This window comes from Aureobasidium subglaciale, assembly GCF_000721755.1.
Source record: "Aureobasidium subglaciale EXF-2481 unplaced genomic scaffold scaffold_21, whole genome shotgun sequence".
Taxonomy (NCBI): Eukaryota; Fungi; Ascomycota; class Dothideomycetes; order Dothideales; family Saccotheciaceae; genus Aureobasidium; species Aureobasidium subglaciale.
Genome location: NW_013566974.1, coordinates 12,265 through 40,041, shown reverse-complemented (window position 1 = coordinate 40,041; position 27,777 = coordinate 12,265). Strand labels below are relative to the sequence as shown.

The 27,777-nt window shown below is 49.9% G+C and overlaps 13 protein-coding genes across 13 annotated transcripts; 8 read left to right on the top strand and 5 right to left on the bottom strand.

The window, feature by feature from the left end:
* Positions 1-4,098: 4,098 nt before the first annotated feature.
* Positions 4,099-5,151, bottom strand: AUEXF2481DRAFT_32040 (uncharacterized protein; the record flags this gene model as incomplete). Its single annotated transcript, XM_013485490.1, has 3 exons — positions 4,099-4,445; positions 4,556-5,018; positions 5,071-5,151. The coding sequence occupies 3 exons, from the start codon at positions 5,149-5,151 to the stop codon at positions 4,099-4,101; spliced, it is 891 nt and encodes a 296-aa protein (XP_013340944.1).
* Positions 5,152-5,361: 210 nt separating this feature from the next.
* AUEXF2481DRAFT_74225 (uncharacterized protein) lies at positions 5,362-6,697 on the bottom strand (the record flags this gene model as incomplete). The annotated part of the gene is made up of 2 exons (XM_013485576.1): positions 6,523-6,697; positions 5,362-6,447 (listed from the first exon to the last, which is right to left on the bottom strand). Exons 1-2 carry the CDS (start codon positions 6,652-6,654, stop codon positions 5,362-5,364), a joined length of 1,218 nt encoding a protein of 405 aa, XP_013341030.1. The 5' UTR covers positions 6,655-6,697.
* Positions 6,698-6,853: 156 nt separating this feature from the next.
* On the top strand, positions 6,854-8,414 carry AUEXF2481DRAFT_47867 (uncharacterized protein; the record flags this gene model as incomplete). The annotated part of the gene is made up of 2 exons (XM_013485550.1): positions 6,854-8,149; positions 8,205-8,414. 2 exons carry the CDS (start codon positions 6,854-6,856, stop codon positions 8,412-8,414), a joined length of 1,506 nt encoding a protein of 501 aa, XP_013341004.1.
* Positions 8,415-8,790: 376 nt separating this feature from the next.
* Positions 8,791-9,740, top strand: AUEXF2481DRAFT_700569 (uncharacterized protein; the record flags this gene model as incomplete). The annotated part of the gene is made up of 1 exon (XM_013485592.1): positions 8,791-9,740. Exon 1 carries the CDS (start codon positions 9,039-9,041, stop codon positions 9,738-9,740), a length of 702 nt encoding a protein of 233 aa, XP_013341046.1. The 5' UTR covers positions 8,791-9,038.
* AUEXF2481DRAFT_42880 (uncharacterized protein) lies at positions 9,488-10,472 on the bottom strand. The gene is made up of 3 exons (XM_013485511.1): positions 10,066-10,472; positions 9,917-10,009; positions 9,488-9,863 (listed from the first exon to the last, which is right to left on the bottom strand). The coding sequence occupies exons 1-3, from the start codon at positions 10,382-10,384 to the stop codon at positions 9,796-9,798; spliced, it is 480 nt and encodes a 159-aa protein (XP_013340965.1). The 5' UTR covers positions 10,385-10,472; the 3' UTR covers positions 9,488-9,795.
* A 178-nt stretch (positions 10,473-10,650) lies between these two features.
* Positions 10,651-13,203, top strand: AUEXF2481DRAFT_32036 (uncharacterized protein; the record flags this gene model as incomplete). The annotated part of the gene is made up of 1 exon (XM_013485489.1): positions 10,651-13,203. The coding sequence occupies one exon, from the start codon at positions 10,651-10,653 to the stop codon at positions 13,201-13,203; it is 2,553 nt and encodes an 850-aa protein (XP_013340943.1).
* A 49-nt stretch (positions 13,204-13,252) lies between these two features.
* Positions 13,253-13,610, bottom strand: AUEXF2481DRAFT_418916 (uncharacterized protein). Its single transcript, XM_013485591.1, has one exon. The coding sequence runs from the start codon at positions 13,501-13,503 to the stop codon at positions 13,303-13,305; it is 201 nt and encodes a 66-aa protein (XP_013341045.1). The 5' UTR covers positions 13,504-13,610; the 3' UTR covers positions 13,253-13,302.
* Positions 13,611-13,620: 10 nt separating this feature from the next.
* Positions 13,621-14,634, bottom strand: AUEXF2481DRAFT_68495 (uncharacterized protein; the record flags this gene model as incomplete). Its single annotated transcript, XM_013485568.1, has 2 exons — positions 13,621-14,294; positions 14,355-14,634. The coding sequence occupies 2 exons, from the start codon at positions 14,632-14,634 to the stop codon at positions 13,621-13,623; spliced, it is 954 nt and encodes a 317-aa protein (XP_013341022.1).
* Positions 14,635-15,006: 372 nt separating this feature from the next.
* AUEXF2481DRAFT_32034 (uncharacterized protein) lies at positions 15,007-16,803 on the top strand (the record flags this gene model as incomplete). Its single annotated transcript, XM_013485488.1, has 1 exon — positions 15,007-16,803. The coding sequence occupies one exon, from the start codon at positions 15,007-15,009 to the stop codon at positions 16,801-16,803; it is 1,797 nt and encodes a 598-aa protein (XP_013340942.1).
* Positions 16,804-16,938: 135 nt separating this feature from the next.
* Positions 16,939-19,955, top strand: AUEXF2481DRAFT_418871 (uncharacterized protein). Its single transcript, XM_013485590.1, has 2 exons — positions 16,939-18,005; positions 18,107-19,955. Exons 1-2 carry the CDS (start codon positions 17,085-17,087, stop codon positions 19,898-19,900), a joined length of 2,715 nt encoding a protein of 904 aa, XP_013341044.1. The 5' UTR covers positions 16,939-17,084; the 3' UTR covers positions 19,901-19,955.
* A 2,182-nt stretch (positions 19,956-22,137) lies between these two features.
* Positions 22,138-22,659, top strand: AUEXF2481DRAFT_418856 (uncharacterized protein). Its single transcript, XM_013485589.1, has one exon. It carries the CDS (start codon positions 22,193-22,195, stop codon positions 22,454-22,456), a length of 264 nt encoding a protein of 87 aa, XP_013341043.1. The 5' UTR covers positions 22,138-22,192; the 3' UTR covers positions 22,457-22,659.
* Positions 22,660-22,861: 202 nt separating this feature from the next.
* Positions 22,862-24,759, top strand: AUEXF2481DRAFT_7527 (uncharacterized protein; the record flags this gene model as incomplete). The annotated part of the gene is made up of 6 exons (XM_013485459.1): positions 22,862-22,885; positions 22,951-23,087; positions 23,142-23,694; positions 24,082-24,101; positions 24,161-24,407; positions 24,616-24,759. 6 exons carry the CDS (start codon positions 22,862-22,864, stop codon positions 24,757-24,759), a joined length of 1,125 nt encoding a protein of 374 aa, XP_013340913.1.
* A 1,734-nt stretch (positions 24,760-26,493) lies between these two features.
* On the top strand, positions 26,494-27,346 carry AUEXF2481DRAFT_7525 (uncharacterized protein; the record flags this gene model as incomplete). The annotated part of the gene is made up of 4 exons (XM_013485458.1): positions 26,494-26,702; positions 26,769-26,879; positions 26,914-27,012; positions 27,073-27,346. The coding sequence occupies 4 exons, from the start codon at positions 26,494-26,496 to the stop codon at positions 27,344-27,346; spliced, it is 693 nt and encodes a 230-aa protein (XP_013340912.1).
* Between the last annotated feature and the right edge of the window lie 431 nt (positions 27,347-27,777).

The window sequence follows — 27,777 nt, the reverse complement described above, 5'->3', positions numbered from 1 at the left end:
ATCACTTCTTACGTAACCTGTCTTCGCATTGTCAAGTCTGACTTTATGCTTTGCCTTGTGACCGAAGTTATAATCTGAACCATCTGAAAGTCTACACCACTCGAAGGTGGAATGACTTTAGCTATGTACTCAGCAGCAGTCCACGATTCTCGCACATCAGCAGGACAGTGCATATGAAAGTTGGTTCATGACTGAACTAGTGATGATGTTTAGGACATGGTCAACCTTCCGATGTGACGTCAGTCGCAGATTCAATCCCGATGAAGACCGTATGCATGGTCGTTGAAATCAGTCGATGCCGCTTTGGCATCAAAAAAGTTCCCTATACAGGTAAAAAGATGGTCTAACGCTCATCTTCGCAAGTCGAGAAAGCGGCCGCCTTCCTCTTCGTAGACCACATGATTGCTAGGCATCGATCAAACCACCTCCTTTGACAGGCAATTATAAGTAGCAAACAGGATCCAAAGCATAAAATCCCTCTCAACGAAGACATTGTCCGAGCTCAGTCATCAGATACTTGCGATGGAGCACGAAGGTGGAGGCCCTATTAGCTATTTCAACGACAAGTCTCTCTCACACATGATCATCCTCTCTAGCAACCCTCCGAATCTCTACGGACACAAGCAAATCCTAGCTAGCAAATCGACAGTCTTCCAGCGCTGGACTAGGGAACATCCCGTTCGTCGTTTAATCCGCCCTTCAAATTGTATCTGCTAACACCCGAATTCTGCAAGAGAAGACCTACTCCATCGAAGAGAGTCTCGACGTCGAAGCAGTCCACAAAGTGCTCCGCTTCATCTACGGCCATGCAACAACCTCCACCGCCGAACATGGTGTTGAGAACTTCATCGACCAAATGCTCAGTACCCACGAGATCGCCAGCCACTTTGGAGTCCCAAGCCTCTGTGACGATATCAACCGACAGATATGCGCAGTCCTGGACAGATGTATGATTCCAACTAGAGCAGCTGAATTCTGCATGATTGTGAGGAAGGTTGCGGTATTCTTTGCTGAAAACGAAATTTCGGATGAGAGAATTCTTGATGGCGTTGTGCATATGTGCTGATCGAAGGCTAATGGATTTGGTTGGTTGGAGCAGCATATGAATATCTCCAGTGTCTTCGAGGAGTGAGATCCTCTTGCTGGTCGCTTGCTAAGACGTCTCGGTAGAGACATGAGAAGACTCACGATCACAGAGCGCTGAAACGTCTCGCAAAGCAGGGTCGAAAATGTGTCATGCTCTTGGCACTTCTCGACACTATCCTTAGTCAAGCCGCTTTTGTGGAAGTCTGTCTCACTGAGCCGTCATTACAATGTGGCGAGAGATCAACACTAGGAGAGTATGACATGTTTGATGGTGATGGGAAGAAAGGATAAGGTAAATCGAGAAAAAGCCGCTGAGTAAGTGAGTGAGGGACAGCTCCAGCAAAATATCAATCAATGGTCTCAGTCTACTACACTGGTGCAAAAAGGCAAAAAGGCGGTAGCGTCTCAGGGGTTCGAACAGTCGGTGGTGCCTTCACAGGCGGTAGTGTCTTCTCGGGGATCGTTCCCTCACAGCGTGCACAGTCCCCCCATGCTGACTCAGGTTACTAGCCATCGGACCTGAGGGGACGCTGTGAGATCCTTAAACCCTGCAAAATATGACACTAGTAATCATGCATGCCAATGTTTGCTCTTTTTGATTTGGTGAGTCGTGTAATTCCTTTTGCGCCTCCCCATGATATTTTTTGTGTCTGAGCAAACATGACTACTCTCTCGCTTTAGATCTCCAGCACCGCACTCCTTGACTCTCGGATCTGCGCATACTTGCTTCGTTCATTGGCCCATGTGTTATCTGCCCACTTCGAACTTGATATTGCCTGAGAAGCTGGTCACATAAGCGGTATCAAAACATATTGGCTCTCTACAACACAACCCAATGTTGGTCATCCCAATCGCTCACAACTGCTGTCAACGCTGATGCTTCCCCAAATCTCACGGACCTCTTCGTGAAATATCTTCTCGCAGACGTGTGAATTAAATGTTTTGGAATCAATCTACTTGCACGTAGAGCAGTTTGAGCAGCAGCGCTGCGATCAACCTGTGATGGATCGATGAGTTCATCCGGTCCCATCTCTGACTGGAACAATATTGACTCCGGTCTAGGGTCGAGGTAGTAAAGCACATGTCATTACTGTTCACAGCTCGGATACGATCAACGTCATGCTTGGGAACATTTATACCCGGCTCATCACTGTCAATCCTGACTCCAGTACTGAGCAACACATGGACTTTCTAATCGGCGTCTATCTCATTGTCCAAGACTGTGAAAACACTTCACTCCTTCTCACGATCACCAAACTGGTAGGTGAGCTCTGTGTTTCGCCCGAAAAGTACGAGGACTCGAACATACAGCCATATAGATTTGTCATGACGAGGAAAGTACAGCCCTGGCGGGAGGATACGCCCTTTCAAGATCTTTACACAGCAGTACTCCTTCATCGGCGAGCTTCTGCTTCAATCATGGGTTTGAGTGATTAGATGAGCGAAGAGCTACGACCAGGATATGTTCTCAGAAGGAAATCGATACATGAGTACTCAGTAAGAAGCGTATCGTCGTGGGAAGCATTAGACGGATATGGGCAAATGAGAGAAGTGTTTGATATTCCTTTTGGTCTGGAGAAAAGTATGGACTCTGCCATCTGTACAACTGCAGGCCACGCAGAAATTCATACTCAGCAAGAGCGATTGTGCTCAAATGATAAGGTAACTCCAACACCCTCAACCTGTTACTTGCGGTGAGCCGAATCTATTCTATCCCAGAAGCATTTGTACCGTCCAACTAGCTTCCCAGCTACCACTTGGAGTCCTCCGCAGTTATTTCAGTCTATGTTGCAAGAAGAGTGTATAGAATCTTCCGCCGATGTCCGAGGCATTCGTCGCTCCAATGACTTCTAGCCAAGCCAATCCGGTCTTCGTCGAGGTGCAGCAAATAATAGTAGCACCCAGCAGATCTTCGTCCAGGCCGACGTTTAGACTATACAACTTGGCGACTCCTTTGACAAATGTAAAGTAATTGTCCTTGCGGTTTTCCGACATAGTTAGGTTGAGTTCCCAGTTTAGCTCTGTGACGGCAGATCTTGTAAGAGTAGACACCTCGTACTCGACAGAGATCATAAGGGTCTTCAGCAAGAAGACGAAGCGTTGTGGAAACGTAAGGGCAGAGTCCATTTTAAATATCGTAGCCGTAGATGTGGCGCAGCATCGTAAGAATGATATTGTCATCGTGGTCCTCAATACAAATGATGCTCTCTTGTTGTCGCTTGAATTAGCTAACATACTACGGCGACGAAGGCGATGACTGACCGGGGTATTGGCTTCTAGAGCATCATGAAGGACCTTCGACGCACGAGCCAAAGCGTACTTATGAGTAAGTACCTTCTCATCTCCGAAGTGGATGGTAAGGTCAGGGAGGAAGGCGGTATTTGAGAAGTTCTTCACTCTCAAGACATGAGTCGTCATGATGCATCAATCGAGATTTGCCGCTCCTCTTTGTGGCTGGATGCTAAGACAGGAATCAAAAAGGATAATCGATGCGAAACGTGCAGTGGTCTAAGTGATGACACCGCGGCGAAATCTTTTGGTAGCGCGCGATTTGTCGATCTGAGTGAGTTGAGCGAAAATGAAGGCGTAGCACGGCTCCAGAGCGTGTAACACTGAAGAAGACAGGATCGAAAGTGACAGACTTCCAGGTGCGGCAATGTATTGACAAGAAGGAATGTGATTGGAAAGACAACTAATACAACACGGCATGAATGGAACGATAGTCAAGCTTGAGTGAACCAGCAATTTGCAGGTAACAACAATCGCTCGATCACCACGAAGCAGAAAGCAAAGAGACTTAGACGGAAATTCAAGTCTGGTCTCAGCAAGCAAAAAGAAGACACAGTCGGTTACCGTATCCTCACACCAAATGACACAAATACAACCGTAGCGGGAGATCATATGCAAGGATTCAATTGGCTTACCATCTCAGATGAAACAATCTGCCATCCCGCGGTATATGTCCGTTCATCATCATCTTTACCTTCGAATGGAATACCATCAATTCATCACTCACCGACGATAAGGTTCGTTCCAACGTCCAAACAAGCGTCCAGAGAAAAGATCGCGCTTCCCCAAAACAGTTGAAAGCTTACAATCCTTCTCAAGTCTTTCCATGCCATGGGATAGGCAACTTTTAATGACACCTTCAAGCAGAGACTCATCAGAGATGACATTGTCACCATAGAAAGCTGCAACCTTCGCAATAATCATTTGGAAGTCGTCTAAGTCGTTGTAGATGCTGTGCTGCAAATGATCCGCAACAATAGCAGTAATCTCATTGCCCAAGAAGAGAACTTCATACTCGTTGACAATTGAGAACACATCGAGAAGGTTGTCAATCTGTTCGGTCGTGGGCACTGTACTGTCGAGTCGAAACGTGCGTTCGTAGATGTGGTCCAGCTTTGCATTTGTGACGCTAGATCGCCGGCATCAAAGGCTCCCCGAACGTATCAATCTCGCAGAATACCATGAAATTTCTCCGGATTATTATCCACAATTTCCTTCAACTCATGAATCGGCGGATTCGCAATACTCGCCGCCGCCAGATATCTCGACGACGTGGGATGTTCAACCCTCAGTGACCTAACACCAGAGCGTAACGCATGCTCGCCTTGAGCCTCGACATTGACCATGACGACCGACTGAGTGTCCACAGACTGCTCATCCAGCACAAGGAACCAATTAGTTTCCAGTCTGATGCCGGTTCCTTGATTTATTTGCACGAGATGTTGTCTGATTTGAAGGTAGCTCAGGCCAGTAAAGGGGCTTTCCAAGACTGTATCTGAATCTTCTGTCTGGAGTTTTTGGGTGGCGCCCCAGAAGTGGGCCGATAGGTCGTGGACTACGGTCAGAACATGCGTTGCTGGTGTGTGTTGTGTTGCTTCATCCTCTTCTCCCTTCCAGACTTGAGCGAGGAAGTCGTTGATGGCCTGTTTCCCGGCATGAGAAGTATTTGTAAGGTCATCGGGGACTGTTACATACTTCGAGGGTTAAGTCTGCGGTACAGCACACAGCAAAGGTTCTCACTTGATTGACTTTGACTTGCACGTTCTCGATGACCATGTTGGAGCTGACCGCTGACTGTGAACTTAGGAATTGAGGACAAGCTGGTAGTTCAAAGCCTTTTGAGACGGAAAGAAAGACAACAGGGTGACGTCATGCGATAATCCTTCCATCCTTCCGGTTGATCAGGGCTAGTCGACTATAGCAGATGATGCGAAACTCATAGCAGATGCCACGCGGCGATGAATTCTTATTCTTCGGGTATTCGACTCAAGACGCCGACTCTTTTGGATTCAAGATATTGTCCATGGTGACCTCGTCGTCTCCTCCTACGGCCCCCGCTTTGGCCCAGAACTTGGACAGATGTCTCGTTCCAGAGTCACATAGGATAGTCACAACACGATGACCAGGACCAAGCTCAAGTGCAGTCCTGACAGCAGCAACGCAATTGACAGCCGAAGAACTGCCCACGAAGAGACCGTCGCGCTCGACCAACCAACGAGCCATCATCATAGCTTGATCATCGGTGACTCGTACAGCGTCATCTACAAGCTCTCTACCAGCTTCGAAATTGTGGGTCACACGGTTCACGCCGATACCTTCGACTATACTGTCGACTTGATGACGACGACGAGTGCCTTCTCTTTCTGTGGGTGAGAACATGACACCATGCTTGACTCTGTTGTAAAGACCGCTACCTTGGGGATCTGCCAGAACAACCCTCATCTTGGGCAGGCGAGGCTTCAGATACAGTGCGCAGCCGGAGATGGTGCCTCCGGTACCTGCACCAGCGACAAAAGCATCAAGTTGACCAGCAGTCTGTTCGAAAATTTCGGGACCAGTGCCGTGAAGATGTGCCATGTAGTTGGCAGGATTCTCGAACTGGTCGGCGAAGAAGCCACGACCTTTCTGATCAGGATCGGAAGTGTGCTGCCGGGCGCGAGCGCGAGCCATGTTGACGAATTGGCCCTTGTCCACAATGGAGGCAGGACGAACACGCTCAACGACGGCACCAAGGCGTAGTAGTAGGTCCGACTTCTCCGAAGCAATATCATCCGGCATGCAGATGTGTGCAGTGTAACCTCTTGCGCGACAAATGGCAGCAAGCGAGATGCCAGTGCTGCCGACTGTGCCTTCATAGACTATGTCGCCCGAATCTGGAGTCAGGAAGCCTTCTGCCTCGGCCATCTGAATCATCGACAAAGCGACTCGATCTTTGGGCGAGTTTCCAGCGGCATTGAGGAACTCTGCTTTGCCCAGAATGTCGCAGCCCGTGGCGTCAGACAAAGACTTGATGCGGATCAGGGGAGTGTTTCCAATGGCTCCCTCGATCCCCTCGCGGATAGCAGCTGCTGGCTGGGGAGCAGCAGGCGAGTCATCATGAGGTTCGTTGATTTGCAACGAGACTTGGGTGCTTGACCGGCGGCGCACGCGATTATTCCTCAGGCGATCGTGATAGCGTCGTTCGAGATCTGGATAGAAGTCCTTGTATCCGAGAGTGATCAAGATACCAGCAGCGAATGCCAGACTCAAGTAGAGTTTCGTATGTTGATCGAGCGACATTTTCCCATCGTCACATGCTGCGATTGGAATCTTTGTTCACTTTGTTCAAAGCTCAGAAAGTCGGTTGCGTCAAGACGGGGGAGGAGCAGCCACAAGTTTCAGCCACTTGTCGCACGGCCACATGTTGAGATGCGGCAAGCTTGTTCGACTTCTGGCAGAAAGGTCCAAGGGTCGCTCTTGCCTATTCCATCTCCAAGCAATGGAGCCACCTGCCGTGTCGCAGCTGTTCAGACAGCTTTTCCAACATCGCCCTTGCCATTCTTGTCTGGGACAGCAACTCCGGCAAGCGCCCCGTCGACTGTACAGCTCCCAGAAACAATACGCCAGTCCAAACTACCAAGGTCGCAAAAAAGAGGACGACAAGCTGGAGAGCAACTGGCAACAGCGCAATCTCTCTTTCCCTCCGGACAAGCTTGACGAATACAAGCGATACCCAGAAGTCACCTCAGATGGCTTACGCGCGAGGAAGGAGCGACCACGACGAGTCCGCATGCTGATGCGCGACTTCATCGAAGACAGCCTGTACAATCCTCAATACGGCTACTTCTCAAAACACGTCGTCATCTGGACTCCTGGCGAACCCTTTGACTTCAATCAGCTACCAGACGAGCAATCTTTCTACCGTGAATACGGTCAACGCTACAACGACTTTGAGGATCAGCTGGACGCAAAAGAATACAACGAGACTCGTCAACTATGGCATACCCCTACTGAGCTGTTCCGCCCATACTACGGTGAAGCAATTGCCCGCCATCTAGTCGCAAACTATAAACTTCAACTATATCCTTACCATGACCTCCTCATCTATGAGATGGGAGCCGGAAACGGAACTCTCATGATGAACATCCTTGACTACATACGCCAAACCGACCCTGAAGTCTACGCCCGCACTCGCTTCCGGGTCATCGAAGTCTCTTCTGCCCTCGCCTCCATCCAAGGAAATCAATTGATGAGAAACGCTCAAGCAAAAGGTCACGCCGACAAGGTCTCCATTATCAACAAATCAATCTTCGATTGGGACATCTACGAGGCTTCTCCTTGCTTTTTCCTGGCTATGGAGGTCTTTGACAACTTTGCACATGATGTGATACGCTATGATCCCGCCACCGAGGAACCGCTCCAAGGCTCTGCATTGGTCGACGCAAATGGCGATTTCTACGAGTTCTACACAAAGGACGTGGATCCTGTAGCTGCTCGCTTCCTGCGCGTCAGAGATGCGGCTTGCAATAACCTCAACTATGCGCATCCCCTGAGAGGTTCTCCAGCCATGTTGAGGAAATTGAGGAGTCGATTGCCTTTTGCTCCTAACCTCAGTGTGCCTGAATATATCCCCACGAGGCTGATGCACTTTTTCGACATTTTGCACAAGTACTTCCCAGCGCATAAGCTGGTAACTTCGGACTTCCACGCTTTGCCGGATACAGTTCAAGGTGTCAATGCCCCTGTGGTGCAGACACGCTATCAACGTCGTATGGTTCCTGTAACCACCCCGCTTGTATGACTGCCCTCCTATTCGTCTTTCCCTTTTCCTTTTGCTAATACGTCTTTAGGTCCACCAAGGCTTCTTCGACATTCTCTTCCCCACTGACTTCGCTGTGACAGAGGCCATCTATCGTGCCATTACAGGAAAGCTCACACGTGTGATGAAGCATGAGGACTTCTTCAAGCGATGGGCATATGTGGAGGACACCCAGACGAGAAATGGCGAGAACCCGTTGTTGAGTTGGTACAAGAACGCTTCGGTCATGATTACTGTATAGATATCTTCATCGCCCCCAGCGACTTGTATACAGCATATGTTTTGAGCTCCGAATATAACAACGAGCTCAGCATCGGACTCTTACCCGTTCCATTCCCACTGGTTATTGGATCTTATCTCGGAGATTAGATCGCCAAGAAGCCATGTACAGAGAATGACCCTGGCTCTGGGTTAGTCGGGAGGTAGCATCGGCAGCATGGCCTCTTCTGCCGACTCAAATGTGTCGAAAACATCCTTGAAAGTCAGCTCTATGGCTACATTCTTTTTGTCGAAAGTATGGACCGCGAAATTGTACAGAAATGTGACAAAAATTAGAAATTCGTCGTCTTTGCAACACGATCACGTCTGGAGCTCAGAATCTCTGGATGGTCTCTGTCTGGAGACGTGACGATCCGCAACCGCTCTGAAAGTCCACCCATATTGTGAACATCATATTATTTTTCTTGGAGCAACAAGTAATACAACAAGACTCCATCTTTTCTAGTATCTCTCATGAGAATGAACGGCCGGAGACTAGAGTTCTGGACCCTTGTGTCACGACTGCCTCGTTTGCGTTTACCCTCGACACATATTTTTACATTGTCCGGATAACACTCCAGGCATCAAAGCCAAAAGTGCTCTGCGTATGAACCAATCTGCCATTTTCTCAGAACCAATCATGTTGATGTCGGTCAGCCATGTCATTGCAGAGTTTATCCCGCCGGGAAAAAGGCGTCCTATATCCCATCTGAATCAGCTCGCCATTACCAATTTCTGTAAGCCCTTTATAAATCTACCTTTATCCTTTGATTGCGAGAGTATAAGAATCGTGTTTTTTTTAACGGATGGGATTCAGGAAATCAACCGTGTACTTTCGGAAACCTACACCCATGCACATGCACAAAGCACACCCAATTTCGTCATTATAGATTCTCTAGAAACGATTTATGCAAAAGCCACTGCCACTTATCCTGGAACCGCGGGATTGAACACTCCGTTCCTCGACACCAGCCCAGAAGAACTTGTAAAGATTCTGCGCACCCTCTGTGCTCAAGGCTCTGATGTCAATTTTACGCAATTCATCCTTTTGAATCACGAGACAGAGGGTAAAGATTGGGTATACTTATATCACAGTGGAGATGCAGAGATTGAGGAAGAGAATGTTACGGCGAGGGGGACTAAAGTTGGTTTGGAGGTTGTTGAGGAAACTATGATGTTGGTGGATTCGGCGCATCCTGGGTTTGAGGCTATTGAGAAGGATACGCAGGATTGTGAGGGGGGCGTTTATGATAGATGGAAGGAGGGGGTGAATGATGGTGGAACCAGGATACAAGAAGCTTTTTTGTAGAACACTGGCTAGAACTGCTATGCTATAAAACGCAAGTCTTTGATGCTGCAACTGATCAATTGTTCTTGGAGTGAACGCAGAGACCGATGCCTCCGAGGACGAGCGCCATGCCTATCCATGTATCTGTCGCAGAAACGTCAGTATTGTAAGTCAATCAGCCTTAGTATTTAATGTACCTTTCGTGATGACCTTCTTCTCGGCCCACCATTCTCCCAACACCGTAAACAGAAAAGCCAAAGAATTTGTAATCGGCACTGTAAGACTCAATTCTGCCACAGCAAATCAGCAAATTCTACAGGGCACAAAAACGGAATAAAAGTCTTACCAGCCTGTCCAATCAACAAGAAAAACCACACACTCCCGGTCAAATTAATCACCAAAGGTACCGCATAAGCAGGATTTCTAAGTACATCCCAAACACCATACAATATGCTCCAGACTTTGGCTTTTACCCAAGGAGTGTTTGGGTGATCGAGCCAGGAACGAGATTCTGGTTTTGAGATAGAAGAGGAGGCGACAGCGGCGCGGCGCATGAAGGGTGTTGTTAAGCCCCATGCTGCGCCGACGAGTAGGAAACCGAGGACGTAGCGGAAGAGACCTGGTGACGCGGGAGGATTGTGAGGGGTGTCTGGGTTGGGATCCATAATAGCAGTTGCGAGTCGCAGATAGCGAGAGGTGATCCGGTGAGAAGACAATACTTCTGGTGTTTGTTGCGAAAGTTGAAAGTCACAATGTCTCGTTCGATGTCTGAAGCTCGGATCAGGAAGTCGCGATCAAGGTGTCTGTTCGGCAGAATATCGGATCAACGATTGCGGAGAAAGATTGGCACCCCCGAAGGCATGCCCGAGGCGTCGCAACTGGCAAAGGTTGGCAGCAATATTTATTAGACTGTCATGCACGGAAGGAGCGAATGCCGCCACGTATAACCCGCCTGAGATGGCCACAACTCTTCCCGCCACATGAGCCACTACCCTTCCTCTACCCACGCTGGTACTCGATTCAATCTGCCACCGTCGAGACTTCCGCTCCTGGTCTGCAACATGTTCTCGGACCCGAACAACCGCTTCCGCAGGAGTCGAATGAGCCGAAAAGCACGAGGCATCAGACGAAAAAACAAGATGCAGTCTTAGAGTCTCACGACGAAGGCATTGCCAGACGCGTTCCCCAAGTAATCAAGCGAAAAGCCCAAATCCGGAAATTGCAAGAAACGAAACGAAGGGAGATGCGCGAAAAGGGCTTTTACGCAAATGACTGGCGGACACCCTTGATGCTGCTACGCAAACACACACCAGAAGGCGAGGAACATCATGTCAAACATCTGGCTCGACTGGAGATGCCCAAGGGGATGAGAGGCTTCTATCCTGGCGAGTTACCCAATCTCTTTCTGGACATCTACCTGCACACCGGATGCCATGTCCAGATATCGCGCAGTGACGGACATGCAGATGACAAGTTCTCGGCCCTGGACGTCTCCGGCACTCTGGCAAGCATTCAGAGGGCAAAGAAGATCCTGAACGAAGCCGTGCGGCTCGAGAGCGATACAGATGCCGAGGCCAAAGGCAGCATGGGCAGCTATGCAACCACCACTACCTCTATACCCGTCAGGAAGGCAATGCCTCGCTCGGTCTGGAGCATGCGTCATAAGCCGAAGGAGCTGTCTGATGTGATTGTGCCCTCCCAGTGGTCTTTCAAGGCCTTCGCTGCTCATGTCGATCATTTGGTCCTCTCGACGCCTCCTCGCTTGCAAATACGAAAACAGGGTGCTTCAAGACCAAAGTCGCATGTCGAGACCGTGACAGAACGAATCGTAGCCCTTTACACAAGCAAGGACACTGTCCGCTGGGCTTCCATGCACGCCACAGTTCAGACACTTCAATACCTGTCCCAGCATCGCAAAGTCCCAGAAGTCCGTCGTGTTCTCGAATTGATCGACTTGCACTCAAAGATCATTCCGCACTTCCGTCTGATCTTCACGGACCCTGCCACTTTCAACGTTCTCCTACATTCTGCAGCCGAGGCTCTGGATCTGCACAACTACAATTTCCTTCTACGTATGATGTTGGACAGAAATGTGGTTCCTGACACTGCAACATGGACGACGTTGCTCCATCTCGTACAGAAAGTCCATCCAAGGAGTGCCAAGCATGTCATCACCACAATGCGCTCAAGAAATATGTTGTCCTCCCCATCAGCCAAAATCGCCACTGCCAATGAGGGCTTGCAGAAAGATGCCGTAGAGTGGTTGGGTAGAGGTGAGTCGGTCTTTGACTTCATAGCTCATTACGACAAGCTTTGGCTTGGGAGAGAATGGCTGGATACACGCGCCTGCAATCAGCTCCTCCCTCTACTCATCGAATCGGGAAAGCTGGAGGATGCAATGATTCTGGTTGGTGAGCTGGAAAGTCGACACGGAAGACCCAATCATGTCACAACACATATTTTGCTCGATGCAGCATCTGCCTATCGCGACCTCAACTTTGCCGTTCGTGCTCTAGAAGCCACTATGAGTCAGAGAGGGAAAGGTGCGCTAAGGCCCACTCGCGACACTTTCGACAAGCTCATACCATTGGCTTACCGAGTACGCGCATACAACACACTGCGCGTGATCTGGCGTTATGCATGTCTGTCTGGAAATGCATCACCGAAACTTGTCAGAAAAATGCAAAAGTCACTCTTGGCTCCTATCCCCAGCACGACACAGAGTGAGGGTCCTCTGCATGTTGGACAAGTTGAGGTCGAAGGGAATATTATCAGTCGCAATTTGTACTTCAAGGCAATGGCTGCAAAAGTTGCTGTTGGTATCGAAAGATCGCTGAGCGTTGATTCAATCAAGCGCCTCATAGCGTCCGCGTCGTTCTCAGCTGATGAAGGTTTCAGAGCGGCCGCAGAGTCAGCGACAGTGTCTGAGACCCCGGAGGTTGAGGCGACAACTTCTGCTGACTCTGCTGTCGAACGTGAAGAGCCGCTAGACACGGCGAATCCAGAACAGCAAAACACTTCTACCGACAGCTCATCTGTCGAAAGCACAACGACGGTCACACAAATAGCCCCATGGTCGGATGCATCAAAGGCTGAAGTCACCACATCTTTTGTCGCTGCTGTCGAAGCCGAAAGGTCACTCGACTCAGGATCCCCGGACCAAGAGCCTGCGCCCGTCGAAAGTCCAGCTGCCGATGTTCCCCAAACAACCACTGAACCAGCCGCAACCATTGAAGCACAGAAGATCGGTTTAGAGACTTGTCCTTCTACCACTCGCCGACCAAGTAAAACCCCACTGCCACAAGCTCTTATCTCTGATATCCTCGCCTATGACACTTACAAGGCGGGCTCGCCGTTCACGACCATGTTCCGTAAAGCTGTAGAGAGGGATATTGAGTGGAGGCTCAAGGGATATGATAAACATGCTCCGCTTGGTGTCTTGTTGAAAGAAGCGTTGAATCTGAATATTGATCCAAAAGGATGATGGTGAAGGATTTTGAAAAGGGGCTGGGGGAGAACAAGGATGAGGAGGAAAGGTTGGCGAAGATTGACGGAAAACAAGGAACGTAAAATGTAAGATTAGTCAGAGATGGTCCTTTATGTAAGAATAACGAAAGCGAAAGAAGACTTTCCTCAGCCTAGGACTATTTACGTCGAGACAACGGGTGGCAAAAAGAAAGTAATAAGAGGAGTGGTCATTTAACGTGAGGAAGCCAAAGATGAAAAGCTCGTCCCAAGAAGCAAAAAGAAGGAGTGTGTAGTCCTTGATAGTCGACCAAAGCATAGCATGCAAAACATGCAAGGAAAATAAAGAAAAGCCCAACAATGCTCGACCCCACACGCCTGGTTACACATGCTTGCCTTCTAAGTCCCCGCTAGAAACGAGCATGATTCTCCAAGGCTATGACATGTTCAACCTACTAAACCCATCTTTCGGCGGCTGCAACCAATTCCTACCATCATAGTCATTTTCACCCTCGATGCAATGAAAGGTATAAATCATTCTCCCCTTGATACTAGTATTCTTCTCGCTCTTGTGTAAAAGGTTTCCATGTATGAGGACCAGAGTTCCTGCTTTGACCTCGCCCAATTCATAGACTTCTTTTTTGATTTCTGCGTCTTCGCTGAGGTCTGCTGGCCATTGGGAGCCTTCGTTTTCAGAGAAGCCGGTGCCCGTGGGTGTGGGTGTGGGTGTGCCGTCTTGTTCGTATTTCCTGACGAAGCGACTGCGGATGGGAGCGCGACGGTGGGAGCCTGCTGCAAAGGAGAGACAGCCGTTTTCTGCCGTTGCGTCTTCTAGTGCGTACCAAAAGCCCACTGCAGAAGGAGGATCCGTGTATAAGAAAGTGGAGTCTTGGTGAGGGGGGACACGGCCACCGATTTCTGGTTGCTTGCAGATGATCATGCTTTGGAGGATACGCGGGTCGTGGAAGCCGAGGGATTTTGCGATTGCCGAGTTGGAGGCAGAGAGGGAGGAGGCAGCGAAGGGAGGAGAGAGACCGTGGAGGTAGTGGCCGATTTTGTTGATGGCTTTGGACTTTGGCTTTGTAAGGTTGCCTTGGTCGTCAAAGGCGTCTGTGTCACCCTGGTTAATACTTGTGAACAGGAGACGACAAGAGAAGAGATACAACTCACCCTCTTCAAAGAAAAAGCGGACTTTGTCGCCCGAATCCAGGAAATAGTCGTCGCCAACATGGTCGCTCTTCTCGCCAGTGCTGAACTTTGTCATGGGATGGTCGTCGAGCGAGAAGTTGTCGAGCATCTTGTGAGCTTCTTCCAGCAATGACTTTGTCGTCGACGGATCCAGGGCGTCTGGGATGAGGAGGTAGCCATTCATGTTCCAGAAGTCGAGCTGTTCTTTGCTGAGGCCGGAGCTGGCATTGGCCGCTGGTGGTGGCGAGATGCGCGCGGGCATTGTGTATGTGATGACGCTGACGCTGACGCTGAGTGTGACTCGAGAGAGATGAGTGAGAGGGCAGAGAACAAGATGCGGTACAAGACGAGCAAGGGATGAAGATGAACTGGGCGATGTTTGGACGAGCAACGACGACGACGTCAATCATGTGCTCCACTGCGACACGTCACGTCCCATTGGCTCGACAGTCGACAATGCCCGATAACAGATAACAGATAACAGACAACAGATAAGCCCCCGCTTTTTCCAACCATGCTGAATTCTTCTACCTTTGTTTGCCTTATTTCTTCTCTCGCCACAACCCGCTTCGAGGCTTGCGCAACGTCGGATCCACGGCATCGCCGCCTAATCTACCTGGAATCCGATGCGCCCATGCATTTCGGACCTGTCTCCTTGTTGTTTCTGCTGTTTGCGCTATTTGCTCTTGTCTTTGCAAATGATCTTGGTCGCGACTACAATCCCCTGACCGTCGATGCGAATACTTGGGAGACGCAACATGGCTCTTACCCATCCAGGAGCTATCATTCGTCCAACCTCACTTCTCCTGCTGTGAGAAAGGCTGTCGACTCGCCGCTATGCTATGACGATAATCTCATCTTCCTCGCTCCCCGTGGCTTCCGCGTCCCACACCCTGCCGTTACCATTCTGGACAATCATGGCAAGCTCGTCTGGTCGCAACCTGTCAAGGGCCAAGCCTACAATCTGAAGGTGCAAGAGTACAAGGGAGAGAAAGTCTTGACGTACTGGGTTGGAGATGATGCTGTGGGCGGACACGGAGAGGGCTACTTTTACCTCTTGAACAACAAATACGAAGAGATTGCACGTATCAGGGGCGTCAACAACCTTCGAGCAGATCTGCACGAGTTGACCATCACCCCGGAGGGTACTGCGCTGGTGACCTTTTACCAGATCTTTCCTCTGAACCAGCCCGGCGTCTTTAGGATCAAGGACACGGTCTGGATCTGGGACTGTCTGTTTCAAGAGTTTGACATTGCGACCCAAGACTTGGTCTTTGAGTGGAGAGCGTCAGAGCACCATGGACTGAACGAGTCTTATGCTCCGCTCGGTACAGATGGCTATACCCCTGATCATCCATATGATTGGTACCACATCAATAGCGTCCAGAAGGATGACCTGGGCAACTACCTCGTCTCCGCGCGCTTCACCTCGACTATAACATACATCAGTGGCAATACCGGTGACATCTTGTGGATCCTAGGTGGAAAACAAAACTCTTTTGCCGACCTCAGCAACGGCCAAGCAACGAACTTTGAATATCAGCACATGGCCCGCTTTACACCAATCACTACCTTCCCTACACTTATGGCCAAGGAGATTGTTGATCATGGCAAGAGCAAGGACAACAACGCCATGACAAAGCAACTACTCACCCTCTTCGACAATGGCATACCACCTCGTCCGGCCAGAGGTCTCATCTTAGAAGTGACTTACCCCTCCCACGGCATAGTAACAAACGCCCCGCTCACGGCAAAAGTCATCAAGTCCTACGAACATCCTCTACACATCTCCTCGGTCAGCCAAGGCTCTCTCCAGCTCGTCACCTCAAACTTGACTACCGATTCTGAGCCTCACGTCTTGATCGGCTTTGGCTGGCAAGGTGTATGGACAGAGTACACTGCTGATGGCACACTTCTCTGTGACTCTCGTATCACACCAGCGAATGTGCTTGGCAAAGGGCATGTGCAGTCATACTCTGTGATGAAGTTCCGCTGGACTGGAACGCCTTCTCATCCTCCACTGGCGGTTTCTGACATGTCTAGAGGCTCAGTCTTTGTGTCTTGGAATGGCGCCACAGAGGTTGTAAGCTGGCAATTGCGCATCTTGGTCGGACAAACGTGGGAAGTGAAGGCGACGAAGCAAAAGGCTGGCTTTGAGACAGAGCTCGCGTTACCTGAGGGCTTCGATAAGCAGACTATGAGATATGCAGTCGTCGAGGCACTTGGCAAAGATAGGAATGTTCTGGGTAAGACTGAAACGATTGATCTGTGGCAGTCGGGCTTGCTTAGCAGGATTAGCAGGATGTCGCCTTCGGGTGGTGGTGTGGTCTCAGTTTTCGGATTCTTGGTCGCAGTCGCCGTGTTGTTTTTTGTTGCGAGTCGCGTGGTTGGAGCGAGGATGGGTGGATATCAGAAGTTGAGGAGAAGTTGACACGAAGGTATGGAGCCAATAAGAAGCCCAATAGACACATCGCTGTAGGCAATGATACGTACGTACTTCTCAGAAGTCAGGTAGGTGTCTGACCGTGAAAGTGACGAATTGAGGCACCGTCTCATCGCACTTTCCGTGTTTGCAAGTCTGCACAAAAAGGCTGCAGTAAGTGCAGGACGCGTCGTGCCTTCCTCGCCAAAGCTCCAAGCTTGCAATCTTCACTCAACTTCTGCTTCTTCCACCCTTCGTTCCTTCATTCTCACCATCCCAACTTCGCCAACATGGCGGTACCTGGTATCAAGACTTTCTTTCTCGGCTCTGAAGAGGCCAAGCAAGCTCTAGGCGATGACCGCCGTTGGGGCGTCCGCTCCTCACTGATGCGCGTCAAGAATCCAGACAAGGTTGGCTTCAACACTTATGAGCCAGCTCTAAGAGACCGTCCAAACTGCACTTACCTCGACGTCAAGAATCCTCCTGCCAGTCCGTTCGACTGCGCCGAGGACGGCTCCGGAAGCGGAGTCTATGGTCTGTCCAAAGAGTGTACCGTGTGCTCGCCTCAGTTCTTCCCAGCTTCCATGGGCGCCAATGACGGCCAGGCTGAAGAATTCATCTCGACAGTCGCCGAGAGCATCAAGATCGACCTTGCCTACCTTCGCGACGCATTGAGCAAACATGCCGACTTGATCGTCTCAAGATGGAAGAAGAAGTCTCCAGCCAAGCGCTTCACTTTCCTCACCACCAATACAACTTTGCTCGACAAGAGATGGGCTGCTGTTCACCTGCTCGATCGCGTCGGAGTTCCAGACCGCCGCTATAAAGGCGAACGCAACGTCCCAAAAGTCCGCACTGTCTGGACTAAGGAAGGCAGCTGGCAGATGAACCTCGAGATGCACACGTCTCAATCGATCAAAGACGCCGATCTTCGCGACAAGACTCTGGCATCACACTGGGACTCATGGTTCTTACCTTATCTCGATGCTCAAACACTTTCAGAAGATCCTACCCTCTTCCTCAGCTTGTTGCATCATCGCACCATCAACGACCCGGAGAAGTGGATCATGTTTGATAATGCTCACATCGTGCTCGCCGAGCATTTCGGTATAATGTCAAGCATCTTCAATGAAAACTGCGTTGTCATGCAAGGTCCCGACTACGGAAAGCTGGTCAAGTGGAATGCTGAGCAAGCCCATCGTTGGGAGATTGTGAGTCATCTTTTCCCGAGTCCTGTCTCGCAATCACGGACCATTCCGTGTATTGGATCCAGTCTGCAAAAGACGTATGCTGACTTCATCCCCCTTCTTAGGTTGGTTTCACCAAGGCCCATGTTATTCTCTCGGCTCAAAAAACGATGATGACTCTACTGAGTAACTGCGTGAAGTCCCTGCTCGCCGGCTCCGACACGCCTCTCACGCTCGAGATCCACCCCAATTGGGACCGCATGATCGCCGCCAGCTTCTACAGATTTGAGGCAGAGTTCCTTTGGTCCACCGACTTTGCAAAGCCCTACTCCCAGCCTCCGACCTTCGACCCTCGCGAAGTCGCCGGACTCATCACGTCACGTCATCGCGTGACACTTGACGAACTGGATCTTCTCCAGACAGATTCTCAATATGTTCAGTCGTTGGCAAAGGAAATTTCCGCTTGCTTGTTCTTCGAGACCTGGCGCCAGGAAGATATCATGCCATGGATCATCGACTACCTCTTCTGGGAGACCATGCATCGTGAATCTTATTGGCGACAGCTGGTCGCTGAGAGCGACTTGATGATCAGATACCTTGGCATTCTAGAGAAGTACCCATCCCGAGCTAGTAAGCAAGAGTACGATCAGGCTGTCTTCATCGTCTTTGATCTTTGCATCGAGACTTTCGCGTGCTTCGAGCCACAAGTCCGAGGAGCTACGATCGTTCAGAGGGGCTTTGAACGTAACTTCGAGTTCAAAGGCAGTGCAAAGGTGGTGTCCACTAATCGATCCTTCACTCCGCGTGACTGGTTCACTGATGATCTTCTCTATTGGAGCACTAACTCACTGGGTTACGACGAAGATCGACCTTTCACCATGGACCCCTCCTTCAACTTTGCCATCATCGACAATCTGTGTCGTACTGATCCCAAAGAGGCCGGCCGAATCAGTCAAACAATGCTTGATCGGCTCTCCGACATGGCTATATTAAGCGAGATAATCACCAGTATTCGTTCAGATACCATTCGCGATCGTTCTGTCATAGGGGGAGTGATCAAAGTGATCAAAGCGTCCTCTACGTCTCCAGATGACTGGATCAAGAAGATCAACGCTGGCAGAGGACCGGCTCTGGGCGACACGCTAGGTCCTGAGCTGCGACAACTTCTCCAGAAGTTTCCATGGCCTCGTGGTAAAAAGGGTACACAATGGCTTCGCGACGCCAACGCCTCCCGAGCTTGTCTGACTAAGATCTGGGAGCACTTCAAGGTCCTTTGGTCCGAGGACCTGACAAAGGCTGGTGTCAGTAAGAAGTTGATTGATAAGGATATGCAAGTCCTTTGCGCAACCACTACGCAGCGCTACAAAGACGAGCTGGAGGCCGAAAGGCAGTGCATTCGTCAAGAGCTCTTCTCCCAGAAGATTGCATCGAGACAACCTGTTCAGCATGAGGCCCAGACAGTCTGGGGCAAGGAGAACGATCCCGGCACGGCTTTCGTTATGAGACCAAAGACAAAGACCGCTCTGGCCGACACTGCCAAGCCTGATCCTGTCATGACAACCACCGCATCCATCCGCGAGATCACTGCGCTACCAACATTTAACTTCGTCAAGCAAGATAATCTGGTCGTGTTCCAACACATGTACCCCGATAGCGGTGCAGAAGCTCAACGCAGTTTCTCATGGCAGCACTTCTTGGGCGCTATGGTCGATGCTGGCTTCACCATTCTGCAGAGTCAGGGTTCAGCTGTTACCTTGAGACGCGATGGCGACGAAGATGATTGCGGCGTCAATACAATCGTGCTGCATCGCCCTCACCCTACGCCTACCGTCAATCCGGTGATGCTGAGACGTATGGCAAAGAGATTCGAGAAGTGGTTCGGCTGGCACAGGGAGATGTTTGTGGAGAGATTGAAGTAGACATTTTCGTACGGAAGTAGTATGAGGATGCGTTTATGGGGAATGAGAGATGATGGTCGTTGCTGAGAAGATTGAAGATATGGGCTGCTTCGCGGACGAAATTGCTCGGATTACAGAGATGATAGTTTAGCTCTATTTCGCGCGCTCATACATTCAATACGCTTGCTCCACAGAAGCATGAAGTGATCTTTGTCAATAGGTCGAAGTGAAAAAAAGAACTTACTCTTATCACACCATACTGCCTTACGGCTCACATTTTGACTTACTTCTTGTAAACTTACAACCGAAGACATTTCTCACTTTACTCCTATGCTGGGTGTGCTTGATATTGAAATCTGCCTTGACCAAAAAATAGGAGAATAAGAGGGATGAGCGAGGGACATAGGTCTATAACTCTCATAACTCGAGTTTTCTTCTTTCATGGCTTGGGTCGTTGGTACTCAATAATTGCTACATCTGTCCTATATCTAGAGAAAATAAAAGATGTATAGATGATTTCCAGGGACCCTTTTCGTGCTTTTTTTTATCCCTTCCAAAAGTGTAAGAAGCCCCCCCCTAGCTCTCTCGACCTTTTTACGGAACCTTGGGAGTGGTTTTTTCTTATAGGAGAATCCCTTGTCTTTTTTTATGTTATAGAGGTATATATCCCATTAACTGAATAAGTGACCCCTTATTATACCGACCGAGAGAGATTTAGGAGGTAGTGCTTTAGAAAAAAAACGTCCTCGGGATTTTCTTTTTCGTATATCGGGGAGTGGTGTTTTTTTTTCTTCTAGCTATAACCTGCTGCTTTTTTTTTTCTTCTTTTTTTTTGGATGATATACAGAGTGCTCGATTAAGGTACAGCTTGCGTTCTGGATACGAGATGCCACTACTTGCCTTGATCTAGGGATATGCGAGGTTCTTAGATACGGAAGATGCTAATGCTGTAGGGCATTTAGCGGAATTTAGTCTTATCTTTCCGCCTTTAGTCGCTCTAAAACTTTGGATTCGTTTATAAAGTAGGAGGAAGAGACGAGAGGCAAGGAGAGGGATAGGGCCTATGACTCTAGTGTTCGGTGCCATCTCTTCGGGATGATGTGGTGATGCACTGTAGAGGGTATGAAGGTCACCGTTCAATCGTGCTCTGATATTCGTTCGTCCTCATCTCCAGTTTTCACAACTGTGCGATATTCTCATGGCGGAATAGCCAGGGTATGGGATGGAAGCCGAGGCATGTGATGAAAAGATGCTTCTTCGATAAGTAAAGATCAAATCTATGTCGTCGGCGTGCGGGATCGCCTTGTCAGGCCAAGGATAGTGATAATTATCTTATGAGGGAGAACATATGGTAAGTGCGAAGTTTGCTAGCTGAGGGCAGAACGGCCGTCATGTGTTTAAATGATATGGCAGAGTCCAGGAAGGGAAGCTGCATGAGGTTCGCGAAAGATGGTAATAGTGGTTAATCTTTTGCGCTACGATGTGAGGCAATATCCTTACTGCAACTCCACGGGAGCTTGTAATCGCTACTAGACGGGTGTGAGGTGAAGATCTGCTAGATGGGCAATATAGCGTCGCGACGCCAGGGTATGACTTGTCCTACTATATCAAGGTTCAAAGCTTTGGAACCCCCCGCAAAGTGCAAGAGATCAACAGAATGCACCAAGACCTGGGCTGCTCAGGCAAAGTTGAATGTCCCAATCGCCGACGAAATCGCACGTCTTCTGAGTGCCATCGACCTACGTAAGGATGAAGTTCAGAGCATAGGAGAGAAGCTCCTCAAGCCTCTGATCCCTAAGATCTGCTATCCTTGCCCGCCTTTGCATTGAGAGACAGGTTACACCGTAAGGAAAATAATGCCTGTGAAGTCACGGGGGCCATCAAGGGTCAGTAACCTGCAGGACTCATCCCTTCCGATCATAGATAGCGATTACTGAGACCCGTTTCGCTCACTTGTCATCACCGATCAGACAGTGTGCCCAGCAGAAAGCCGGTCGCGTGCGTTGTCCTTGCAGTTGTTGTGTTGCTAGAGGCATAGTCTCAAGGCTGTATGGATGTTGGAGTTCAGATCAGATGTCGAGGTTGAGTAGAGTGAGGAGATGAACCAATTACTGAACACCTTTCGCGATGATGACGAGGCGTGATCTTATGCATGTCCTATCAATTCTTTCGAGATTCATGGTTCTAAATGACGACTGTAACCACGTAGTTCACTTTCGAGCTTCTGAGAGATTTGTGCGCGAGCTTGAGTACTAGACCAGATGATGAGCGCTGTGCACTACCATCGATAATGTAGTTCAATATTTACGCGACATGGCAAGATCTGGAATTGCTGGAGGCTTGCCAAATCTCCTGGAATCTTTGGCATTCCTGATCACGCTCAATGACACGGAAGCAGTGCATCTGTTTCTGCTTCAAAAGTATCTCCAGATGTGGTCTCTCAACCTCCGTTCACTTCGGCTATCGAAGCACTTCGCTCAAACAGCGAAGTTCACTGGTATCAAGCCCACCAGTGCTCATGCTCTCGTCCTGTGTTTGAAGATTTCCTCTCCGCTTCATGCGCCAAAAAATGTCTGATCCATGGCTGAGCTTTATTCGTTCCAAGCACTGTGTTCGAATTCTCGTGATATGATGGAGTAGGATAGATGCGAGCCTCCAGAGCTGGTGGAAAGCTGAGGGGACATTTCGGAGAGGTCGCGGTCGACTACGGCGTTGTTCGAGGGATAGTCGACCCTGATGGCGGAATATCGCGGGCTCGACACTTTCACGGGAACCAAAGCATTCAATGGCTGAGAAACGTCCAGTAAGCATGTCAAGGCGGGTGGTGTAGCCTTTTGCTCAATGCCAGTCGGATGATGCAGTTCTGTAGATTGATGTGGTTGAGTTCTGTTGGAATCCAAGGAGTGGCCTAGCCCCTGCTTAGAGCTGCCATCTGAGATCAAATCAACACAAGGATTTCCTATCTTGATTTGTTGGTTAAACATGGCTCAACACGACTCCAGCAAGGTAAGCAATCACTAAAACATCTACTGCACAATTGCGTACGAAAAGTCCTGACATTTGCTGCGCAGGCCGCGAGTGACTTCGCCCTCGAGATGCGTGGAGACTTTCAAACCTGCCTGATCAACAAGAACGACATCATCAACGCTGCTGCTGCCATGAGCATGGGAATCGTCAGTATCAGGGCCATTGGGTTTAGTGTCAACGAGTAAGTGTTACCGGCCTGGTGACCAGAAACTTCTTCTTGCTGATTCCAACGTAGAGTCTCGATGGCCGATCAACTGTTCTCGATCAACTACGGTGGTGCAACGCGAACTTCCTCTTTGCCTGCGACTGTCATCTTCCGTGTGTTCAAGTACGCACCGAGAGCCGTCGCTTGCGCCTACGACGACAAGGAACGCACAAAGCTCGTCACTCCTCGTATGGCACAGGCTCTCTTTGTACTGCTCTACTTCTTCGACAGAGCTGAGCAGAAGCTCAACCTCCTAGTTGCTTTCGGGGTCAACTCCAGCCATGATGACTTCATTTATCTCTACCGGGCTCTCTGGTTGATGGCCCTGAACCTGCAAAACAGCAACTTGATCACCTGCATCACCTCCAACGTGAAGGCAATGGGGGTCACCGGACCCATCAACGTCATCCTTCTCTGCCGTGTCGTGTTTCCTCCTGATGGCCAGTTCCCTGTTACTGAAGTACCTGCACAGCCCCTGCGTCAGCACCTGAAGCAGATGCTTCTTGATCACTGCTGGAACATCGAAAATCTCCCCGACGACGCCGCTCAGGAGCTCTGCGATAACAAGCCTCTCATCCTAAGAGTACGCTTCTATTGAGGAAGGTCTAGGAGAAGTGTCTATTCTGAGGGTTCTAGCAAGTAATATATGGAGACTACTTAGACACTTTGCAGCTGCTCAATGATATCCTGCGCTCGTGACAAAATTCATCAGATAATTTCAACAACCAGTACAGCACTGCTCCTGGTAAAGCGCAGTCTGGGTGGGAGGCAGGGTGAAGTCACTCAGACGAGTAGAACCGTCGCTAGAAGAGCCTTTGCACTTAAAGGATGGACCTTCCTCGTCGGATGAGGTGTGGTGACTCAAAGCTTGACCATTGAAATGTAGATTTGTGTCAGTGACATCGACTAACACCTCATCGCTTGTCTCCATCAGCTATCTACCATGCAATATGTTGTTACCGACACCTAGAGGTACACTGGGCTGGTCAAGTAAGCTTCATCTCACTTAGCATGTCATAATTTGCATCTTGTCTGACAAAAAATCGTAGCTTCGACACATCCGACGACCCGGCGTTCGTGCAACCAGAAGCTCCTACTCTCACACAGAGTGAGGTCGAGGAGGATGCACAGGGCGTCGGCCTTGACGCTCCTGAAGCCAGTCATCCTCCTCCTCCTAGGCTCGAGATTGAAGAGAGAGACTCAACCCGTGTCTCTTGCGATCGCTGCTACGAAGGTCACCGCAAGTACCGCGACGGATCATCGACCCAACCTTGCAACAAGTGCAGAGACAAGGGTGTGACTTCCTTGCGTCTTCACGGAAGGCCTCCAGATTCTCAAGAAGGCTGGAAGAGCCGGCAGAGTAGCAAAGAAGGAGGGCAAGCAGTCAGGAAAGAGACCTTGCAAAGGAGCAAAGAATCTCGAGGCTCTGAATAATGCTGTTGAGGAAGATATGGGCGGCGAGGGAGAGGCCGGAGACGTAGATCCTTAACCTGAGCTGGCTCAGGACGAGAACAACTACATCTTCGGTCCTCAGCAGAACGTTGGCGAGGAGGGACAGCAACAGCCTGGTGGGACTGGAGGCTGGTACCCTGCCTCAAGTGTTCCTCTCGCCATTCGCATGGCTCGCAATGAGGCTTTGGCTCCTTAGGCGGGTGCAGCAGATGGTCTGGCTTATCAGGAGGAGGGAGAGGAAGTAGAGGACGATCCCCTTCACGACATTGGAGCCGCCCATCATAGAAGTTGAGTACCGGGTCTCGCAGCTTGACGTTCAATGTTTCGGTGATGGATGGTGTACTAATAGGGGCAACTTTCTTCCCTTGCTCTTCGTTACCAATGGATCGAAACGAGTTGTGCATTGATATAGTGAGAAGGCGAAGCATACTTGCTTCCTCGCATAATTAGTTTCGCCATTGTGTGAATTGAATCATGGTTGTTTAGTCTGTCGTGAGCTAGTGCAGTGACCGGAATTTTCGCTTGCGCAGCCACGAAGCACAACAAAACATTGTCAACATTTTCAAGCCCTCTAAGCAACCACATCACCCTCACTAAGTCTTGGTTGACTCTCGTATGTGCTAAACTCTTCAAAAAAAAAAAAAAACACCCTGCCTTTCAACGCTGATATTCTGTTGCAGCAATACTAAAACATGGTTAACACACGCGGTAAGGGCGCAAACCCCCACTGGAAGAGTTTCGAGGAGCCCATCGATGAGACTCCTTTCTTGTAAGCGCATTTCCCTTCGATCTTCCATGCCGCGGTGACTTGACTGACCTCGCATCCCTAGGAGCAATCTACCCACCGAGGAGGAAGACAAGGAGTTGTTTGTCGAGATCGGCCCCGACCCTGACAAGGTCTTCTCTGTCGCCGGCTGGGTCAACCTTGAGCCCTCTCTCGCTCCCTTCACCCGCGAGTAAGACTGACAATCATTGATAACACGCAACACGATACGTGACGCTAATGATGGCTCTAGGAATGATCTCGGCCCCCTGAAGCACAAGGAGTTCTTCCCTCCTCTGCCTAAGGAGAGAGCCACCACCCGCGACGATCGCGACCTGGCCTACTAGCCCACCCACGCCCCCCTTGACGCACCCAACGCCAACGACACTCCTGCTCCCAATGTCCAAGGACCCGCCGTTGCGTAAGTTGGACCTTCCCTCGCCCCATGATAGCGTAACACACTGACCTGTACAACAGCAAGGAGATCCAAGCCGCCTCTGGCGTAGCAGAGGGAGCTTGCTGGGGCTGCCACACCGCAAAGGTTAAGTGCCAGCGGGTCTCTGGCGCCACGAAGTGCATCAAGTGCACTGAGACCGGTGGCGAGTATGTCGTCCGCCCCCATAAAAGGGCAATCATGAATGTGGCGCACAAACTCAAGGCTGGAAAACCGGCATCGCCATTTACTGCTACTCATCCCCTACCCCATCAGAGACTCGCACCACGTCCATCACTCGATGTCTACAATTTGAGGCTCCGCAAAAATGGAGGAAAGTCGTCTAATATCATTGAGAGATCGCACCGAGAGGGCATAGAGCATCGAGAAGTGGTTACAAGTTGGTGCAAGATAGCTAAAACAATCAGCCATCGAGAATCAATGCACACCTGTTTACTATTCGATGATCCCGATCACTCTTTTGATATGAACACTCAGCCCTACATGACATAGTTGCCGCTCGGGAGGTCCAAGCTTTGGTTGCGAGCTAGATGGCCGTGGAAGCTGTGTCTGGCTGTTTGGCGTTTCAGATGTTCTTCCACCACGTTTCTACTCGGGTTCGATCAGAAAAACAACAATGCGAGACATCATCTTTTGCGCTGCTAGTATCAATCAACTATTAGCCTCCGGTCCTTTGTACGTTCGAAACTTCGTTACGCGCAAATTCGATCACCATGGACAATAATTTTGTCTATCCGGATCCCCAGGAAATGTCGTGGCCTTACCACATCCACTACCTGTACAACTCCAACCCTACTGCGCCCACTCAGAATGACCATCAACATCTCGCACGCGAAGAACTAAGACCAGTCATATTCGTGGCCCCCGATGACTCTCAATCGTGGGTCGGTCTGCCATCACAGTACTGGCCCCTCTCAACCGCGTAAGCATCACGATATTTCATTGACGGAGATCTTGGAGAACATCGACTGAATTGACCTCACATCAGAAGTCAAGGCACCAATATTAGCGCCGCGAACTTCGATGGCAACCCCGCCCGCCAGGTACTGATGGCTCACGACCATCTTCGCTACGCTCCGCAAGTCTCCCTCTACCCAAGGTTCTGTACTTCGTGTCAAGCTAACAGTCAGCAGTAGCTTTCTCAGCTCCCTCGCGAAGCGACAGGTGTCTTCGGCCGATTCGTTCAAGCTGCCGGAAGCTGCCCCAATTTTGCGCGGCTCCACCACTCGCATGTGCGTTTTGCGCCCGTTTTTGCTTCTCCATGACCGCGAGAAATACTGACGCCCCGTCAGGGATACCGACCTTAAGCCAAAGTCAAAAGTCACCAAATCAAAAGGAAAACCAAGACAGGTCCCTGAGACAGATCCCACCAAGCGCTTGAAGGCATGTGCAGGTTGCAGAAAGGCCAAATCTGGTTGCGTGAAGGGACGCAACGAAGGCGACCCATGTCGTCGATGCACCACGCGTGGAACCCCGTGCGAACTCGCCTACCGCAAGGTCTACGGCCCCCGAGATGAGGGCGAAGACCCAGCCATCGAAGACAGCGATGTTCAGGGCAAAATATGAGCATTCTGCACGACCGTTCAACTCGGACTCACGTCTTTTGGTCATTGTTTGTTGGCTCGTTGCTGTCACACATGTACAGTTTTGGTCGGCGTTTGATTTTGGAGTTTATGGTGTCCTTTCCATCTCGATGATACCCAGGGACGGCCAGATTTGGCACTTAATGTTTCTTCCTTTCTTCCTTTTCTGGAGTTTTTGGCTGTCTGCTTTGCAGATTTTGCCTTTCCCAGTTGCTCTACGGTAGCAGTAGAGTCGATCCAGACTTATGATATATACTTAACCCCTCCTTTGACATTGTGATGCTTTGGAAGGTGCTCTCATAAGAGGATTCGCTATTCGTACTTTTCCATACCTGTGCTCGGAAGTTTGGAGTCGTCGAATCTACGCTCGTGCTGGTGTGGAAGTAGTTGCTAGTACCTCGCTTCGACTTTCGT

What these genes read in the sequence shown, in the direction of transcription:
- AUEXF2481DRAFT_418871 (XM_013485590.1), top strand. Translation starts at nt 17,085, where the DNA reads ATGGCGGTACCTGGTATCAAGACTTTCTTTCTCGGCTCTGAAGAGGCC. An exon ending in AAGCCCATCGTTGGGAGATT is followed by an intron (nt 18,006 to 18,106) that starts GTGAGTCATCTT and finishes CCCCCTTCTTAG; the next exon opens with GTTGGTTTCACCAAGGCCCA.
- AUEXF2481DRAFT_42880 (XM_013485511.1), bottom strand. Translation starts at nt 10,384, where the DNA reads ATGGATCCCAACCCAGACACCCCTCACAATCCTCCCGCGTCACCAGGT. An exon ending in CTTGTTGATTGGACAGGCTG is followed by an intron (nt 10,010 to 10,065) that starts GTAAGACTTTTA and finishes TTGCTGTGGCAG; the next exon opens with AATTGAGTCTTACAGTGCCG. An exon ending in GAAGAAGGTCATCACGAAAG is followed by an intron (nt 9,864 to 9,916) that starts GTACATTAAATA and finishes TTTCTGCGACAG; the next exon opens with ATACATGGATAGGCATGGCG.
- AUEXF2481DRAFT_418916 (XM_013485591.1), bottom strand. Translation starts at nt 13,503, where the DNA reads ATGCTTTGGTCGACTATCAAGGACTACACACTCCTTCTTTTTGCTTCT.
- AUEXF2481DRAFT_418856 (XM_013485589.1), top strand. Translation starts at nt 22,193, where the DNA reads ATGGCAAGATCTGGAATTGCTGGAGGCTTGCCAAATCTCCTGGAATCT.